This window comes from Nelumbo lutea, chromosome 7 (genome assembly GCF_056320005.1).
Source record: "Nelumbo lutea isolate HS-2025 chromosome 7, American lotus-T2T, whole genome shotgun sequence".
Classification (NCBI taxonomy): domain Eukaryota; kingdom Viridiplantae; phylum Streptophyta; class Magnoliopsida; order Proteales; family Nelumbonaceae; genus Nelumbo; species Nelumbo lutea.
This window is the reverse complement of record NC_142690.1, coordinates 55,344,801-55,364,144: the sequence shown is the minus strand read 5'-3', so window position 1 is coordinate 55,364,144 and position 19,344 is coordinate 55,344,801. Positions and strand designations below refer to the sequence as shown.

General features: G+C 37.8%; 2 protein-coding genes across 5 annotated transcripts; one reads left to right on the top strand and one right to left on the bottom strand.

The window, feature by feature from the left end:
- Window positions 1-274: 274 nt before the first annotated feature.
- LOC148846471 (uncharacterized) lies at window positions 275-730 on the bottom strand. The gene has a single exon (XM_088955975.1). It carries the CDS (start codon window positions 728-730, stop codon window positions 275-277), a length of 456 nt encoding a protein of 151 aa, XP_088812101.1.
- Window positions 731-5,457: 4,727 nt separating this feature from the next.
- CARA (carbamoyl phosphate synthetase A) lies at window positions 5,458-18,758 on the top strand. 4 transcript variants are annotated; one of them, XM_088955599.1, is made up of 12 exons: window positions 6,214-6,377; window positions 6,456-6,888; window positions 7,983-8,115; window positions 16,355-16,443; window positions 16,523-16,583; window positions 16,667-16,734; window positions 16,878-17,006; window positions 17,143-17,252; window positions 17,352-17,699; window positions 17,900-18,065; window positions 18,234-18,319; window positions 18,451-18,758. In XM_088955599.1, exons 2-11 carry the CDS (start codon window positions 6,753-6,755, stop codon window positions 18,284-18,286), a joined length of 1,293 nt encoding a protein of 430 aa, XP_088811725.1. In that variant the 5' UTR covers window positions 6,214-6,377; window positions 6,456-6,752; the 3' UTR covers window positions 18,287-18,319; window positions 18,451-18,758. The 4 variants fall into 4 exon arrangements, with proteins under 4 accessions (XP_088811726.1, XP_088811725.1, XP_088811727.1 ...); XM_088955600.1 differs by lacking the exon at window positions 18,234-18,319 and having other exon boundaries at window positions 5,458-6,377; XM_088955601.1 differs by lacking the exon at window positions 18,234-18,319 and having other exon boundaries at window positions 6,290-6,361.
- Window positions 18,759-19,344: the final 586 nt, after the last annotated feature.

Genomic DNA, 19,344 nt, shown 5'->3' with positions numbered 1-19,344 from the left:
AGGAAAGGGATACTAACGTAGGACCTAATTGCTTTATAGTAGTATAGTATAGATATATATAGATTACCAATGTTACAAGTGAATGCAACCTACTGGTTCATCCTCCTACTTTAGCGGCAATCTCTAAGAATTTGTTCGTTGAAATAATTGGGAGAGAGAGAGCTTTAAGAGGGAAGAGCTATTCCAAGTTTCCAACTTCGTTTATATTGTTGGAAACTTGAACTAACAAGGTTATTCTATTAACGTCCGTGGACTAGGCACTAAAAGACAAAAATCAAGAAACCACAACGTAACCCCCAAAGTTCAGGGTACTCCTCAGCAATTTTCCCAAGCGATTCAGGGAAAAATTGAATATTCCATTTCTACTGATTACTTCATTATTCGCTTCCATGTATAGAGGGAATCCGTAAGTGAGATAGGCAATGATGCTGATGAGCGCAGAGAGACCCAACGTGTTATAGAACAGGAACAGAGAGAAGGCAACGGGATGAGCAGCATAGATGGACCTTCCTGCCTTGTGGTGACCGTCGTCATCCTGCCAAACACCTCCGGGAGGGTTGACTCCGGCTTGGAATGTGACGGCAGCAATCAGCGCTGACACCACCAACAACACATTCCGAGTTTCGTGAGAGTAGTCTCTGTCGAGAACATTACAAAACTTCTTCAAAACCGAAGGCATCCTGAAAAACGAATGCTTTGGGGTAGAGTCGTTGGTCTGAGGAGTATCCATTCTCAATACCCAGAAGCAGAAGCAGAAGCCTGCCTCGATCAGATCAGAAGCTCCATGTATCGCTTCTTAATATTTGCAGGCCGCAGGAATGAGGAACGGCGAACTTTCCTGAGAAATGATGAGGAACTCACCCAGTGATAGGAGAGCCGAGACTCGAGAGGGCGTTCAGGGCACCAACCAACCAATCGTCACACGCAGACCGGAACAGGAAGTCAATAACTTTCCTGAGAAATGATGAGAAACTCACCCAGTGAGAGGAGAGCCGAGGCTAGAGAGGGCGTTCACGGCACCAACCAACCAATCGTCACACGCAGACCTGAACAGGAAGTCAATATTGTCCTGATCAGGTAGACAGTAGGCAGAGCTTTCCGAGTAAGCAGTACTCAGAAAATTAATTTCTAAGTAGGGAATCTTTCTCTCCTTTAGAAAAGAGGGACTGACCGAATATTCTCATCCATCCAAGAGTACAGATGTGGCCGTCTCATCCACTGAGGTGTTATACGAAAGGCATGGAACTTCAGATCGCATAGCGAGATCTTCTAGATGCTTCATAAAACAAAGCTTCAGCCTATACATGAGACCTACACTTCACTGGTAAAAGAGCATGAAAAAGTTGGCCAACTCCCCCCTCCCCGCAACAAACTTTTCCCAAACAAACAGGTCCCTAAGGTCTAATCATGAAAGGTGGACTCAATCATGGCAAGTAATTAAGTGGTTGTTTGGTTTTAAGTACTTATTCAAATAAACAAATTTATCACACAAACCGTTGCTCTCTTGAATAATGTCATTATTATATAATACTTAAAAAGTAAAATAATGCAAGGAATGATTACATGCACAACAAATTAATTAATTAATTAATTATTTGTTAATTTATAAGAAAATCTATGCTTTGAAATATGTTTTATTGTACATCTTATAAATGACGCTACACAATAGATGGATATGATGTCATTATTGTAAAATAATTTACAAATAAAATAATACAAAAAATGTAACCCGTGGATCAAGTTAATGGTTTCTTCTTCATATAGCGGATTAGAGTTTGATTTTTTCTTTTTTTTTCATGTAAGCGTGATATGTATTGTCCCATCATACATGGGAGCCGGTGTTTTAAATATCGAACTGAAGGTTATATATGATAGTAGTAGAAAATCTATCCAGCATCATAGATTTTCTCTTATGTTTTATGCATTATTTTATATTTAATTAATACTTTTTAATTAAGTTTTTTATTTTTTATTTGTAAAAAATGTTAAATTTTGCAATTTTATGTCAAAAAAGGGTTTTCACAAAAATTACGAGGCAAGGCACCTTTGGATGCATAGATCTCAAAATGTTACCTAAAATAAAATAAAAAAAAATCTCATTGGACATTCGAGCACAAAGTTATGGCTTCTCAAAGTTTGCATATGCATTGAGTGTACAACTTGTGATTTGGTGACTAGGTAGAATGAGTCAACGGTTAAACCACTTGGGTCAGACAATTTTAACCAAGTCAACGGATTTTAATCAAATCATGGGTTTTAGCTAAATTGAATCCAGTGTTGTGGGTGATTGACAATTCAGATAGTTTGAGTGTTCGGGTCAACGGTGGGTTGAAAACATTAATGAGAGCCTCTCCATTTCATGCTTGATTGCTTGGTATTTTTATTAAAAATAAATTTAGTTTCTTATATTCCTTTCTTGGGAATGAAATACATCGATCCCTGATCTAAAATCAAAGTCCTATTCCCATTCATCGTGGAATGGCATTCCCTTATTCAAAGGAATTACCATCCCTCCCCCTCCCTTGGGAATGAAATCCGGCCCATTCTAACTGATTCCAATTCCCATTCTGGTTCTTGTCTGAACCAAACATAATACGGGAATAGATTCCTATTCCAACTGTGAACCAAATGGAGTCCATGCATGTGGATTAGCTAAAATGTAAGCCTCTGATCATTGGTTAGTTGATTGGGAATAATACTTTTTGCCTCTTTATTTCTAATTGGGCTTTATGGCCTCTCTCTAAACTTGAAACATTGAGTCTGAATCAGCTGCCATGAAAATACTCCATCACATCATCCAGTACCACACATCTCATGCATGGTAGGTCCCACTTTTATGGTGGGTCTCAATGTGTGATGTCAGATCAAATTTGTAGGGTATTGCAACATGTTTTGTTGGTATGAGATCCCAACTCTGAACTGTTAAGGGAGAGTCAGTACCTTAGGTACTCCCAGCTCAAAATCTTCATTTGGCCATATGAGGTTGTTCAGAGATAGCCAACCTCGGGGATGAGCCCAAATTTCCTGCTTATTTTTTTTACTCATCATGAATTGCTGCCACACATCTCACAATTCAAGATGACGACGTGTGATTACAATTCACGACGGACGGATAGTGTGGGTAGGAAATCCTATGTGCTCGAGGACGCATTTGTTAATTTAATACATGCCAAGAAATCTTATTCCCCTTTGTTTACCCTTTTAATTGTGCTTTTTATTTGCAACCAATCCTCAAGGCACCTTGGCTGCCTCATTAACTCCAACATGCCATTTCAATTATATTAGCCTTCTGTAAATGAAGATTATTTCTTTCTATTATATTAGCTTCATAAAAATATATACATCTAGACCATTAAGAGGTAACCGAAAAGCTAAATCTATACCCCTCCTACATACCTTCTGGGCTAGCTCATGAGCTATTTTGTTATGTTTTCTATTTACAATTTTACACAACACACATGTATAAAAAACATTCTAAGCAAGTATATTCTATCCTTGTACAACCTTCAACCCAATTACATTTATTGGAGTCAGCATTTATAATATTACATTTATCAGAGTTGGTATTTATAACATTTACTATTACTTGTGCCTAGGGGTGCAATTTGGCTGGGCCCAACCTAGCTCAATCCAAGTTTGTGTGGGTTGACTTGAGTTTTTGGACTATAAGTTGGGCCTGGGCAAAAAAAAAAAAAAAACTTGACCTAACCCTTTTACGGAAGTAATACTTTTATAAAAGTAATTTACTAAAGCATTTTTACGAAAGTACTTTTATAAAAGCACTTTGTACTTTTACAAAAACACTTTTATGGAAATATTTTTATAAAAGCACTTTTATAGAAGTACTTTTACGAAAACGCTTTTACAAAAGTACTTTTATAAAAATACTTTTATGAAAGTACTTTTATAAAAATACTTTTACAAAAGCACTTTTACAAAAATACTTTTATGGAAGTACTTTTACAAAAGCACTTTTACAAAACATCTGTGCCAATTGGTTAACATTGACTATTGGATACCTAGGTTGGCGGTTTGTGAATACCGGCACAATTTTTTTTTTTTTTTTTTAAGAATGAAAATGAGTAACATGGGACACTTGTTAGTCTAAAACAAATTCATTTTTAGGAAAAAAGTTTTTGGTTCATGACAATATTTTCTCACTATACCTATTTTTACCCATTTTTTCATTTTAAAATTTCATCTTAGGTAATAATGAAAAAGAATGAGAATTGAACCAAACATGACCGTAATTTTTCATTTATAAACTCAAAAGGGTTTTTATTTCACTCTTTTAGTTTAGTCTTACATTTTTCAATTTGTTGGCAATTGATCCTAATGTTCTACTTCCACTTTATTCTGATTATGTTTTCACATTTAGAGTACTCAGCCTCTTAACTTTTTAAATGATTGATCATTTCATGATTAGGGTGAGTGGAATATTTCCTAGGAGTATTAACTTCAAGAAGCAATTAAAGCTGATTTGTAGGAATCACTTTCTAGTCCCATCCAAACAAGAGATAGGACGGGAGCTTAATTGAAGCACGGAGATTAAAGGCTTTGTTAACGAGCATAGGCAGAGTTACATTACGATGAGGTGAGTAATTGAACCCGCTTGGGCTTGGACCTGTTCATATGCCGAGTACCTTGACGGGTTGGCTCAGCCTGACCTGTTATAAATTGGGCTTGGACAAAATTTTTAAGTCTATACGGACCGGGCTTAGGCTTTCTCAAATAAGTCCAGTTCGAACCTGAGCTCGACTTGATAATATTATATATATATATAGAGAATATTATAAAATATATAATATATTATTAATAATATATAATTAATATAATGTAAAATGTTTGTCTCAAGCTCGGGCCTTGTAATTTCCTATTTATAAAAGGGTAAATTTCTTAAACTATGGTTTAGCGAATTGATTAGGTGTACCCTTATTGTTTGAAAATTGTCTAACGCTACCCTTACTGTTTCTGACATTTGACTAAGTCTTATGAGCATCGTTAAATATGGACGAAAAGGTTAAAGTGTCTATTTTACCCTTTAATTTATACTTAATACTATATCTAAATTTACCTTTTTGTCCCTTGTTTAGCACACAAAAAACAGAGACCAAGCACCATCATTGTCGTAGGTTATGACAGTTGCTGCAACTTTTGAGCACCATCCTAGATTGGCCTTCATTGAATCCGTCAAGCCGATCTTCTCTCTTTGAAAAGAGGGGATCCCATGTTCGTCAAGTGTACCCCTATGGGATTTTGTTTGCACCGACTAAGTGTACCCCTATGGGATTTCGTTTGCACCGAAGTGGGATTCCAGCAATCCCACTTTAGATCGGCAACCGTTTGACTCCAATACATCTGTAAATGTTAACGGTAACAATCACTTAATCGTCATTAACCATCTACAATCGTCGTGCTTTCATATGTGCTTCTTAACCATTTTATGAACCGTTGCAGTGGTTATCGACATTTCTTCAAGGATTCCAGCGGCTCTCTCTCTCCCTCTTGCCCCAGTCATGTAGCGGCTCGTAGTGCGACAACAACGGGCACAACTCCCATTCTCTCTCTCTCCTTCTCCCTCCGTTCCTTTGTACTTGCTTCAAAGCTTCCAGTCTCTCTGAAAATTGCAGAGCATAGTTGTAAACAATTGCCAATCCTCCACCTCCTCTAGAAAGGACTTGATGCTAGAAAAATCCTTGATGGTCAATCTTTGAAGAAATGTCTGGCCATAGTTTATGCCCACTGAAGCTACTAGTACGGGAAACAAAAAACCTGCAAGGAGATAGGATTTGGGGACAAAGGGTCGATTACTTTACTTTCCAACGAATGTGAATGGTGTCTAAGGGTGGGGAGAAAGCAAAAGAAACCCCTTACCTGAGACCAAAACAATGATTGAACAACCACCTAAGTCCATTGGGGAGTGGTTTGCTATAGCTGCTGCCGAGGAGAGGGACAGTGAAGAAGAAGAGAGAGGGACGAAGGGCAAAATTGGGTTTTAAAGAAGAATTATACATCACGTGGTGTCACGTGTGTATGGATTTCGATGGAACATTAACGACAAGGGTAGAGTTAGTCAATTGTCAGAAACAATAGGGGTGGTGCAAAACAATAGTTAAACGCTAAAAATACAATTAATCAATTAGCTAAACAATAAGAATAGTTTAAGAAATTTAGCCTTCATAAAAAAGGAAAAGCCCGGCTTAGACCATGAACAGGTTGGTTTGGTCATGTGAGGCCGCCTCGACACGATCCAACCCGACCGTGGGAGAAAGCCCAAATCGGACATCCAAAGTGCGAGACAAATCCATGATAAGCGTTTGGATACGGTGGAACTCAAAAGGGAGATTTGTCTCATAAATCCGTTCGTTAAATTCGAAGTCACCACACCACACTTGATATGTTCTTATCAGTACAATATCTGATTCGTGGGACTGATATTAAATTTATTTTTGTAGGAGAATACCCGTCGAAGTAGCGAAATCGGATCTGCTCCTCACACTGGCGCCTCAAACCGATCCCACAGTAGCGAGACCGGTGACCGGATCGACTCCGGATCACCCTACTGGGGTCGCGCGTCGCCGCCCATGCCCGTGCACTCCATTTTATGATTTTATCGTTTCAAGAAGGAATAAAAAATTTGAAGTCAGGTTTCAGCGGATATGCGGTAACTGTTCCTTAAACCTAGGGTTTGAATTGTTTTGGTAGAAGGGAGGGTTTGCTTGATATTTCGTTCGAGAGTGTGAGAGAGAGAGATGGCCATCTATGCCATGAATTTTGTAGCGAGGAATCCATTTCGTTGCTCTCCTGAGTCATCCCTAAATCCTGTAAAAGCTCGGTTTTTTGCTGTTAGTTGCTCCGTTTCTGTCTCACCCGATGGTGCTGCTGTTGGTAAGTTTACTTCTGCAACCTCATTTTTCTTTTGTTTAATTTATTCCTTTTCTAATCGTTATAGTTTTGTCTATAAATCTTCGAGCTTGGTATTATTTGATTATTTCGTATTCTGTTTGAGATATGTGGGATAGCAAGCGAGAGAGAGCGAGAGCGAGAGCGAGAGCGAGAGAGAGAGAGAGAGAGAGAGAGACGTTGGGTCAGAGATTTGATGCATGCATGAATGCTGTTTTGAACAGCTTGGGTATTTCTGGTTGCCCCTTAAAGTTCTTGTTTTTTCTCGACTAATCTTTTCCTTCTCAGCTACTCAAGTTATGAAAAGGTTAATGTCCATAGGTCGGTATGGTTTGTGGTCACGTTCCTCCATTAATGAAGTGTCAAGTGTCCTACCATTGAGCTGTCGTAATTGCTGTGTAGGTTGGCTTCTTGTGGCATGGGTGTATGTCTGTGTGTGTGAGCGCAATGGGAAGTTGGGAGAGTAAAGGCCAGTCCTTTGGTTTGCATTTATATGTAATTGCTGTTACGAAACCCTCACGTCAGGGCTAGAGGGTCAAGCATCATCAAGCACTATGCCAATGTGATAAGCACGTTTTCAGGAATATTAGGACTTACCATGCAATAGGTTCACCAAGGAAGCTCTCCGGTATCAGAATTTGACCTAATAATGTGATGCTCACTCCTGAACGTCCAATTTAATAAATGCTCAAAGACATATAGAACTATTTGCTGAAGAATTTATTGTATTGTTATATCATTGAATGAGGAGTTGATGCAGAATTCCTAGCCCTTCTAATGGCATGTGCTGGGTGCTGAGTCCATTGACATGTATAAATGTGCTGAGGGCGCTTCTTTCCTTTTCTTTTTTACTTATTGAATTTAGGCTGTAATTAAACAGATCTTAATTGTTTAAGGGATTCCAATTAGAAATGAAAATTCATATGCTAAAAAACATGACAGTCCTGTTTTAAGTTATTTCTCCACTCTCTACATATGGGAAATTCTACATTTTCTCAATTTGTACTTCCTACTCAAATATATATTAATCGTCATAATCTGTTAAAGTCAAGTTGCTAAACTTTTAAATCCTAATGCAGGCTTGGGGGAAAGACCATGGAAGGTAGCAGATGCGAGACTTGTACTTGAAGATGGTTCCATATGGAGAGCGAAGTCATTTGGTGCTTCAGGAACCCAAGTTGGGGAGGTGGTTTTCAATACATCTCTGACAGGGTAGAATGCCTTCCTTCTACTTTTTCCTTGTATTTTCACTTCTTAAAGGGATCTTTGGTTCAAAATGAATTTTTTGACTAAATGGAAAGCATGTAATTTTTTAGCAATCATTGGCATAATTAATTCTTCTGACTCACTTCCCTAGATCTATTGTTTAGTAGGTTGAGGATGCTAATTATACTGTTGCAAGTATGCTTAGAGATCTAACTCTCACCATTGCATTTACATGTGTCAATGTCAAGGTTGTTTGTTTCTTTTCGCATCAGGGCAATTTGGTGATTATATCACCTTATATGGACAAATGTAAAAGCAGTAGTCAGAGTACAGCTCTAGTTTATTCTTAGGAGGAGGGTTAGCATTCCTCTTTGCAGGTTTCCTGTCTATGAATGGTCTTTTTTCACCTGTAACTAATTTTTGAAAGTTCAGTGCCCACAAAACCATATATAGGCCCATTCAGGGTTCTCAATTCTCTCCAGTATTTTGTCGGAATATGTGTGACTTTTTTCCCCAATTTTGTCAATTCTAGACTTTGGTCTTGAACCTATCTACTCCATGTTCTTATGGCCAAGCATTTTCCTGGCTGGTAAAGTCAATAGGATAAATTCTTTTAATTTAACATACTTAAAAAGAAGAATGCTGATAAAAAGATATTCTTAAAAGAAGAAAAATAAAGTAAACCAGCAAACCCTCTTCCTTCGCATCTGCATCATCATGGAGAAGTGGGAAAGTGACTGTTGATCTCTGTGTTGAATTGAATTCACTGATAAAAATCTATGTTGAATATGTAAGGGTTACAACTATTTGGTTAAGTTTCTTTAGTATTTTGGAATTTGGAACTTTGTTCAATGTTTTCTAAAGAAGTTAGGGACTTAGTTAATAGTAAAATTGGCTCATTTGGGAGGTGTAATGTTGCTATTAAAATCTATAATCTTGCTATTTAGTGGAGAATTTGGGTGAAGAGTTGTTCATATTTTAAGTGAAAAAATCCTACCTCTTTCTTTGATTAGTGACCAGCAAAAGGTTTCATCAAGTATGTGCATAAAAATTGAAATTTGCAAAAGAGGCATAAAAGCCCTGCTTGGTGCTCTTTACAGTGCCTGAGGGCTAACTACTTTCACCATCAGGGCATAATGCCAAAAAGGGCACTTAAGTCTTTTAAAAAATACTCGTTCCTAGAAGACGTGTGGATAGACCCCCTCCTCTCACACCTGAATTGTCTAACTATTATATGTATTATGCTTGATTTGAGGCATGGGTTTGGGTCCTGTTATTGTTGAGGATATTGTATCTATATGATGTATTTCCCATTTCTTCTTTAATCAAATTGATTTTCTGTTTCTGATCAAAATAGCCATGAACCATTTGTATGTGTCTCATTCTTGAGTACATGACAAGAGTTAAAATGTGGGTTTGAGTCTGAGTGGTCACTGTACACAAAACAAATGTCAAGGGTCAGGTCCATGTCCAGTTCACCCTTCCCAAGACTGGATAAGTGTGACCAACATTATATGACTCATATCTTCGTGAGTATTAGAAGTTATTCTGGTGACTAAAATTCCATTGAAGTTGAGATATCTCAAATCTCATTATTGGAAAAGATAAATAGCATAAGAAAGCAAAAATAAATCCGTAATGAGTATCTTTGGATTGAATAGTCATATTCATATATCCTACATCAGTATCGGTATCCATTGGAATGACATACAAAGAGATTGGCCAGCCCTTCTGTCAACCTCTCCCTTTCACCCTCAGCCGCCTCTAAAAATCACCCCAAGACAAGATTGTGAGCTCATTCTGAATTTTGATGGTAGCTTTAGGAGGTCTGAAGAGAACAGCCCAAATGCTGGAATAGGAGGTTTGATCCAAAGATTAAATGGAGATGTGACTTGGGCCTTTAGTGGTCCTGCAAAGGTGGCTGATGCGTTTGAAGCAGAGGCTAGGGCCCTCCTGGAGTGCCTCAGAATTGCCAAGTCTCATCAGCTCTTTTTCATTGCAGTTGAAGGAGATTTGAGGAATGCCATGAACTGGGCTTCAGGACAGACTATGGACCCATGGAAGCTATCTCATTTTCTGTTAGAAATCAGGGAGCTGGCCTCTTGCTTACAGTGCAGCTTCAAATGGATTCCTAGAAAATTAAATCATGTGGCTGATAATCTAGCTAAATCTGGGCTGGGAAGGGATTTTTTGTATAGTGATCATACTTTGCCAATGTCATGGGTTTGTCTTTTGTATTTTTGATGACAAGGCTTTGTGCATCTTCTCATGTACATCCCTCCCCTTTTTTTTATTGTAATGACATCTGTTATCTTTTCTTTCAAAAAGAAATCAGTATCAGTATCCATATGAGTGGTTGGGTGCCTAATGAACTAAGGTAATAGATTGTTTTATATTTTGAACTTTGTATGCATCTTCTAGAGTTTTTCTAAGGTTTTTTTTTTCTCCTTAGTGATTGGGTTCTCAACATGCAGCTTGCTTTACCATTAGAACCCTAGGCAACAATAGACCTAGTGCCTCAATCAGTTTTTTCTCTCCGCTTTAACTCTTTTATTGCAGTTTTCTCATAGGTAAACAATGGGCACTACACTTATCTACATGCTAACTAACAAGGTTGGAGTCCTTGGTGAGGTATACTTTGCATTGGCCCATATCCCAACCTTTGCCAAGAACTTCGCCCAAGATGTACTTCAGATCACTGGCCTATTTTGCTGAACAATGAAAGAATTATTGAAAGAAAGACCCCTTTTAGACTGGAAAATTTCTAGTTATCTCACAAAGATTTCAGTAAAAAAGTTGCAGAATGATGGGAAGATTGCAAAGTAGAGGCCTAGAGGGTTGGGTAGGTTTCAGGCTTCTACAGAAATTAAGAGCTCTAAAGAGAAACCTGAAAGTTTGGGGGAGAGAGGAATTTAAAGCTGTTGAAGAAGAGAAGAAAAGAGTTCTTTTGGAGTTAGAGGAGTTTGACAGCAGATAACAAAATGGGACCCTTGATGCTTTAAACAAAAGTAGAAGAGCAGATTTGAGAAAGGATTGAGAACAACTGATCAGAAGAGAAGAAATTTACTGGAGACAAAGATCAAGAGTGAAACGGCTGAAAGAAGGAAGGTCTTGGCTAAAAGACTTAAAGAAGTCCTTGAAGATCTAATTTCCCCAAACCAGTTTGCTTTTGTAAAAGGGAGACAGATTGTGGACATCATTCTAATTGCAAACGAGTGTGTGGAAGACAGAAAATCCTCTGGGAACCCGGGGGTCCTAGTGAAATTAGATCTAGAAAAGGCGTATGATAAAGTGGATTGAGACTGTATTTAAGTTGCTTGAAGATGAGAGGTTTTGGGAGAAAATGGATCAGGTGGATTAAGGATTTCATTGGTTCTTCTTTGTTTTCTGTGTTGATAAGTGGAGAAGCAAATGGCTACTTTAAGGCTAGTAGGGGTCTCAGACAAGGTTGCCCGCTCTCCCCCTTTTTATTCACTACTATAGTAATGGACATCTTTAATTACCTCTTCAATAAGGCTATGTTCCTTAACTTGGTGAAAGGATTCAAAGTGGGAAGGGACAAGATTTACATTTCACACTTACAGTTTGCTGATGACATAATTTTGTTCTTGGATGCCTCCATAACCAACATCACAAACACTAAAAGGATAATTGAATGTTCCGAACTTATCACTGGTTTGAGGGTTTAACTTTTGCAAAAGTTCTATAGTAGCTCTTAACTCAGTGGAAGTGGAATTTCTGGAGAGTTTCAAATCTTTGTTGGGGTGTAAAGAGAAGAGTCTTCCTATCTCATATCTAGGGATGCCTCTTGGAGGGAATCCAAAATCTCTCAATTTCTGGAGACCAGTGGTGGAGAAATGTGAGAAGAAACTTTCATCTTGGAAGAAGTGATATCTCTCAAAATGGGGAAGGCTTACTCTCTTGAAGGCCTCCTTAGCAAATGCGCCAGTCTACTTCCTTTCAATCTTCCAAATTCCAACCAAAACCAGAAATCAGATTGAGAAGCTTCAGAGGAACTTTCTTTGGGAAGGATGTGGGGAAAAGTGAAGTCACTTAATCAGTTGGAAACAAGTTTGCAAGCCTAAAGAGGAAGGTGGTTTGGGAATTGGGCACTTAAAAGAAAAAAATTCTTCTCTCTTAGGTAAATGGCTGTGGAGGTTCCCTAAAGAACCCAATGCTCTTTGGATAGCTGTCATCTCAAGCAAATATGGATCAAATGTAAATGGGTGGGATAGCAATCTCCATTTGAACAGGATAAACTTCAAACACACAGTCCAGCACTAAGGGGGAACAAAGAACTGATAATTTTCTTCAGTTCGGGCACAGTACAATTTCTGGGAAGAAATATACAGCTTCAGATAGCAATAAAGTAATCACCACAATCACTTCTGAAATAAAAACTGGACCTGCGTCCATCAAGAAACACCTAACTGCTGTTACAGCGAGCAAAGGTATTTCCTGACCTATAGATATGCTCCAAGAAAGGACCACACGATCCACAGAAAATAAAAAATAGGGTCTAAACCCTTCACATAAGTTGTACGAACCTGTTGCAGGTTTTTTCTTGGTGCACGACCAAGAACAAGGAAGAAAAAAAAGGCCAAAGAGGACTCTCAAACCTGTCTGATCTGTTCTGTTCTTTTGGATTATCAGACCTGTTCTGATACCATGTTTTCTTGGTAGAAAAGTTGCTGAATAGAAGAGAGAAGAGAAGATTTGGAGTAAAAAAGTCAGGGCTGGCGGCGCCAGCATTTCTATTTATATTAGGGTGACAAAATAAAAGAGGGAAAAATACAACAGTCTCTGGTAGTTGACTACTAGGAACAGTCTTCGTCTAGTAGTTGACTACTAGAAACAACATACTGCTAGTAACAAAGTACATTATTTCAACATAAGTATTTACTGTAAATGATATATGGTATTTGGGTTTGACTTTTATGACTTGCATAGAACCCGGGGCAAGTATCTGCTTTATAATAATATAAATCAAATTTTCTTTTTTATTTATTACCAGAAAAATGTTCTGGTAATTAATAAGGTCTGAGAAAGTAAAAGCTTAACCCAGACAAGGTTTTGAAGTACTTGGATTTTGTAGACATAACCGGAATATTATTCTGCCAATGCTAATAATTAGGTAACCAATAAAAATGTTTTTGCAAGCTTTAATCCTTGCAGGAGGGCAGAGAGTTTGTTGATAAGGAATTTATCCCAATTCGGCCAGAAGATGAAGCCAATACTACACCCTTACCATCTCTTAAGACCAATGTTTTAAAACGCGGAGGTGTGATGCGAGGCATTCCACTCCCTAGAGGCGTTAGGCGTGCAGAACATAAGAAGTGTAAGCCTCCCAAACACAAGTAGGCATAAGCCTTCTTAAGAGGACGGGGGTCAAGAAGCATAACACTAGTTGAAAAGGGGGCCGGGGGGGTCTGGGGGGCAAAGCTAGAGGTGTCAATTGGATTGGATTTGGCCCAACCTGGTCCAGTCCAATGTGAATCAACTTATAAATGGACTGGACCCAATCCAGTCCAAATCCAATCCATTAAAATGTAAATGGACTGGATTGGATCCAATCCAAACCAAATGAAGTATAAAAAATTATATAAAAGCACTTTTGGCATTGAAAAAGCACTTCTGTAAAAGTGGTTTGATAAAAAGTACTTTTACAAAAGCACTTTAATGAAAGTACTTCGTAAAAGTACTTCCATAGAAGTGCTTTTATAAAAGTACTTTCATAGAAGTGCTTTTATAAAAGTACTTTTGTAGAAGTGCTTTCGTAAAAGTACTTTCATAAAAGTGCTTTTGTAGAAGTGCTTTTATAAAGTACTTTCGTTAAAGTTCTTTTGTAAATGTGCTTTCGTAAAAGTTCTTTCATAAAAGTACTTAAATAAAAGTGCTTTTGTGCAAAAGTACTTTTACAAAAGTGCCTCCATAAAAGTGATTTCGTGTAAAGTACTTTTACAAAACTGCTTTTGTAAAAGTACTTTTGTAAAAGTGCTTTCATAAAACTGCTTCTGTAAAAGTACTTTTGATAAAATTACTTTTATAAAAGTGCTTTTGTGAAAGTGTTTTCATAAAAGTGCTTTCGTAAAAGTACCTTCATAAAAGTGATTTTATGTTGGCTTCAGTTTAGATTGATTTCAAATTGGACAAGGTTTTGGCCTCATGATCGGATTATTGGAAATTTGGTTTAGATCCAATTCAGACCAATAAGAATATGAACCAATTTATTTTGGATTGTCAAAATCCAATAATTATAATGGTCTGTCCAAATCCGATTTGATAAGGTTTGGATCGGATTATTGATAAAAAAGGTTTGGATCGGATTGGATCCAATCCAAAACCGGTCGATTGACACTCCTAGGCAAAGCCCCACAGCCGAAGGTGCCCACAGGCCACTTTCTTTCCCCTTATCTTTCTTCCCTTCCCTTTTCTTTTCGCTTTTTTTTCTTCTCTTTTTTTTTCTTTCCCTTCCCTTCCCTTTCTTTTCTTTTCCTTTCTTTCTTTTCCTTTCCATTTTCTTTTTATCTTTTCTTTTTCTTTTTATATGAGGTGTGCATGAGGCGTATGCCTCTAGCACGCCTCATGAAAAAAGCGTGAGGCGTATGCCTCAGAGGTGTCAGCGCCTCTGGCATACACCTCAGGGCATTTTGGGAGCGCCTTGCCTCCAGGCGTACGCCTCCCACACCTTTTAAAACACTGCTTAAGACTCCTATGCCCATGGGACTTGGTTTCCAAAGGAGCTGCCATCAAAATTCATTTTAATTCTGTTGTTACTAGAAGGGATCCACTCCTGCACTGTTGGTTTCTGTATTGAGGAAGATGCTATTACTCCCCAACCTCTAAAGAATTCATCCACAGTAAAGTCATTGGGAAATTTGTTTTTTTGATCCAATGAATAATTTTTATTTCAATGCCTGCAATTAAGGTAGTCACCAATTTGCTCTGACCTTTAAACACTGTTATTTTCCTCTTCTTTTGGGCAAAGGAAACAATAAAAAAATGCTGTTAGTTGGGTCCTTGGACTGAAAGGAGGACTTTGCATGCTATGTTTGTTTCTTGAAGAATTTGTGTAAAGTGATAGTAGTATTTTCTAGTATGTTGCTCAATGTTTTTTATGTCCATTGTGGTAATGTTATTCTCTAATGCTTTGTTTTATGTCCAAACTGCTTGTGCAGGGCCTTTGGGGATACTTGCCCTTTCTCCTCTCCTCTTTGTTCTATGGTTCTCCTTCTTCCCTTTCTCCTCTCCTCTTTGTTCTATGGTTCTCCTTCTTCCCTTTCTCCTCTCCTCTTTGTTCTATAGTCAACAGATCATGACATTCACATAACCCACTTAGGGTCCATTTGGGAGGGCTTAGACTTAGTTAAGCTGTTTAGCAATAGGAGTTGGAAAGAATCAAGCAACATTTGGTTAATACTTGGAATGAAGTACACAGAAAGCTGTGCCAAAGCTACAAAAAAGATGCTTCAGGTGAGAGGCGTTAATGTGGCTGAACAACATTCACCTTTGGCTCCTTGTATATAAAGTTGAATGTTGCTTTTTGGTTTTTTGTGCCTCAAAACTCATGAAATCTGAAAAACAATGATGAGAGGTACTAGTATTCATTAAGAGACACATTCATTCAATTCTGCCACTTCAGCCATTTATTAATGGCTCCTTAGTAATTAATTGCTTGTTACTATTAAAAAGCAAAGTGATCTTTAGTGATTATAAATGCCATAATAACAGTGGTAGTTGGTATGAATAGATTTTGGAGTGTTAGACAATCAATGAATGCAAATGATGACACTGATGAGTTAAAGATAATTTTCACACTTGTGGTTCTATACATTCAATTAATTAAAAAAATTGTTGTTGGACCAAAGTTTGATGCTGACAATATCCATTTGTAGAAATGACAAAGTTGCAAAAATGAAATACCATTCCCCCACCGTCTTGGATTGAAGAAAAACACTACATTAATGGTAGTTTTTCTAGGAAGATGTTAATCAATTGAAGTAATTAATGGTTAAGATAGATGGATTTTAGACAATATTGGAGAGCCCCCCCCCCCCCCCCACCCTATTTCTCTCTTGTACACAGACATTAGGATTTTGTTTTGTTCACTGATATATCTTATCAACTCTATTTGTGTTTTCATTACAGTAATTGATAGCACTTGTATGTGTTATTCATGGAGTGACATTTGCTGTGTTATAGACCATAAGCTGTGTAGGCTCTGATTTTGAGTTTGTTTCTGTAGGTATCAAGAAATCCTTACGGACCCTAGTTATTCTGGCCAGTTTGTCTTGATGACAAACCCACACATTGGGAATACTGGTGTTAATTTTGGTAGGTTTTGTCGGTTCAAGTTATGCAGACCCAATATCTTCTAGTGTGTTTATAATCTAAATCCCACTTTCAATGCCAGATGATGAAGAATCAACACAATGCTTCCTCGCTGGTTTAGTGATTAGAAGTTTAAGTATCAGGTAAGCATACTCTGATATTTCTCTAATACTGCTTTAGAAACATACAAGAGCTGTAATGGTATTTTCAATGAAATGTTATCCAGTACCTCAAATTGGCGATGCAAGGAAAACCTTGGTAGTTACTTGGCACAAAGGAACATCATGGGAATCTGTAAGTGATTCTATTAGTATTTTTATGTGCTTTTCTTTCAATGGGATTCATTAAATATACTCTGATTATCATACATCTTTTCTCCTCATTCTGTAACTTTGACCTCCAATCTATTTCTTTCATGTTTTTCTCTTATATAACAGATGATGTGGATACTAGAGCAATTACTCGAAGATTAAGAGAAGATGGAAGTCTTATAGGTGTTCTTAGCACTGAAGAATCCAAAACCGATGAGGAACTGTTGGAACTGTCCCGCACATGGGATATTGTTGGTAAGATTTGGTTCACTGGTTAAGAAGCACTAGTTTGATTCGGATTGTTGTATATTTCTTCGGTGAATCTAATTAAGATTGTGAGGAATCATTCTAAGAAATCAAACCTCTTGATCTTTCTTTTGCAATTTTGCAGGTGTTGATTTGATTAGTGGTGTGTCCTGCAAGGCCCCGTATAAATGGGTTAATAAAACAGATTATAACTGGGAATTCAAGAATAGTGCTGGAAATGGAGAAAATTTTCATGTTAGTAGTAAAACATAGATTTTGATATGCTAAGAAAACAATCTTGTGACTTTGAATTTCTCACCCTCATTTGTCTGATTGTGAATTTCTATAATGAAGGTTGTTGCTTACGATTTTGGGATCAAGCACAACATACTAAGGCGCTTGGCATCTTACGGATGTGAAATAACAGTTGTCCCTTCAACATGGCCAGCTTCAAAGACACTAGAGATGAATCCAGATGGAGTTCTTTTTAGCAATGGCCCAGGAGATCCATCTGCCGTTCCTTATGCTGTTGAAACAGTGAAGGAAATTCTGGGAAAGGTTCCTGTTTATGGAATCTGCATGGGTCACCAATTGCTTGGGCAGGCATTAGGTGGTAAAACCTTCAAAATGAAGTTTGGCCATCATGGAGGAAACCACCCAGTTCGCAACCTTAGAAATGGCTCTGTCGAGATAAGTTCCCAGGTATGATCATTTTCTTGTGCATGTATTTGTATTTGTTAAAAATCTCCGAATTTAATTTGAATTTATAGGGTGGATGGGCCACTAACCTTGTAATTACTGTAAACATCGCGTCAAGTTTAATATTAATCTAAAGATATATGCACATCAATGTCTTCTTCCTGCTTACTGTCATTTGTTCTGTTCAAAAATCTGTGTTGCAGAACCATAATTATGCAGTTGACCCTGCATCTCTTCCAGAGGGTGTTGAAGTGACTCATATCAACCTGAATGATGGAAGTTGTGCTGGTCTTGCTTTCCCTGCTTTAAATATTATGTCTCTGCAGTATCACCCAGAAGCATCTCCTGGACCTCATGATTCAGATCCTGGTAACAAATCAATCTTTACCTTTTACTTCCCCCTATCACACGCTCAGTATAGACAATCATATAGATCACACATACACAGCACCATGACATTGTGTTTCATTAGCACACTTTCTTGTTTTGAAAAATGACGTTGTGTTGCACACTTTTTCTATATTCACACTGATGCAGTGCATTACTCGACATCCAAGCATCATCATATTTGGGTGGGGTCAGTATTGTAGGCATACATGTTTGATTGCTTCACATGCACAAATGTGAGCATACTCTCACAAGTTACCACTTTATCGGATTTTTGTGGAGTTGCAATATTACATAATGATATATTGTGACATCATTCTTGGTTGGAGATACTCTTATTGCAACTTTTTTTTTTTTTTGATTGCAGCTTTTGGTGAATTCATACAGTTGATGAAGCAAGCAAAACAGAAAGCATAAAGCAAAGGAATAAAATTATCGAGTACTGCAACCGCCTGGCACAGAAGATGGCGGTGGTTGTAATTCTGGAAGAAGAATTAATAAGAAAAAGAAAAAAGACTTTTCCATTTGTCCTGTGTCATCAGTCTGAGAATGATGATGATATCTTCTGGGATTTTGTATGCCAGTGTAGAGTACTGGGAGAGAATATTTAAATAAATATCCTCACCCTACGCTATTAATTTTTAATTTAAGAGTGTCATTTTACTTTTTGCTGTATGCCCTTGCCTTAGGCATAGCGTTCTATTGCTTTTAAACGTTTGCCTGAAATTGCATTGGTTAGATCCCTGGACATTGATATCTTTGGCAAGCTTATGGCCGGTGGGCATCCCATTAAGCAGAGGTCATAAGCTTTAAGCATGCTGCTTGTGAATTGTGATTGCACTTTTACTGCTCCCCAAGTGAACAATTATCTAAGATCACATCAGCGTGCATTGGGAACATCTCTCACCACATAAATTTCGTAATTTAACAAAAGATTATGAAGCCCTTCGGGTTTAACTTGTAATCAGCAAGCCCATAGACTATAGCCGAGAATTACCATTGAAAGTATACTTCAATTTTAGGGTTATGTCCACTGTCAACTATCAAGTCGCTGTAGCATTGGTGGAACTGTTAATTTGCTGCCAAATTAATTCATACCAGCAATAGTTATCAAACGTACTCATCCAGGTGTTTTGGCTGGTAGAGCTATGAAAATTCCTTTTTGACTCGGTTTGTTCTGGCTGAAGCCCTTACTTTTCGGCTAGATTTTTTTTTTCTTAACTCTTTAAAAGATGATACATGGAATAATACATCGAAGGGG

Coding starts and splice junctions, on each gene's coding strand:
- LOC148846471 (XM_088955975.1), bottom strand. CDS start 730: ATGGATACTCCTCAGACCAACGACTCTACCCCAAAGCATTCGTTTTTC.
- CARA (XM_088955599.1), top strand. CDS start 6,753: ATGGCCATCTATGCCATGAATTTTGTAGCGAGGAATCCATTTCGTTGC. Junction 16,735..16,877: donor AAGGAACATCATGGGAATCT/GTAAGTGATTCT, acceptor CTTATATAACAG/ATGATGTGGATACTAGAGCA. Junction 17,007..17,142: donor CCGCACATGGGATATTGTTG/GTAAGATTTGGT, acceptor GCAATTTTGCAG/GTGTTGATTTGATTAGTGGT.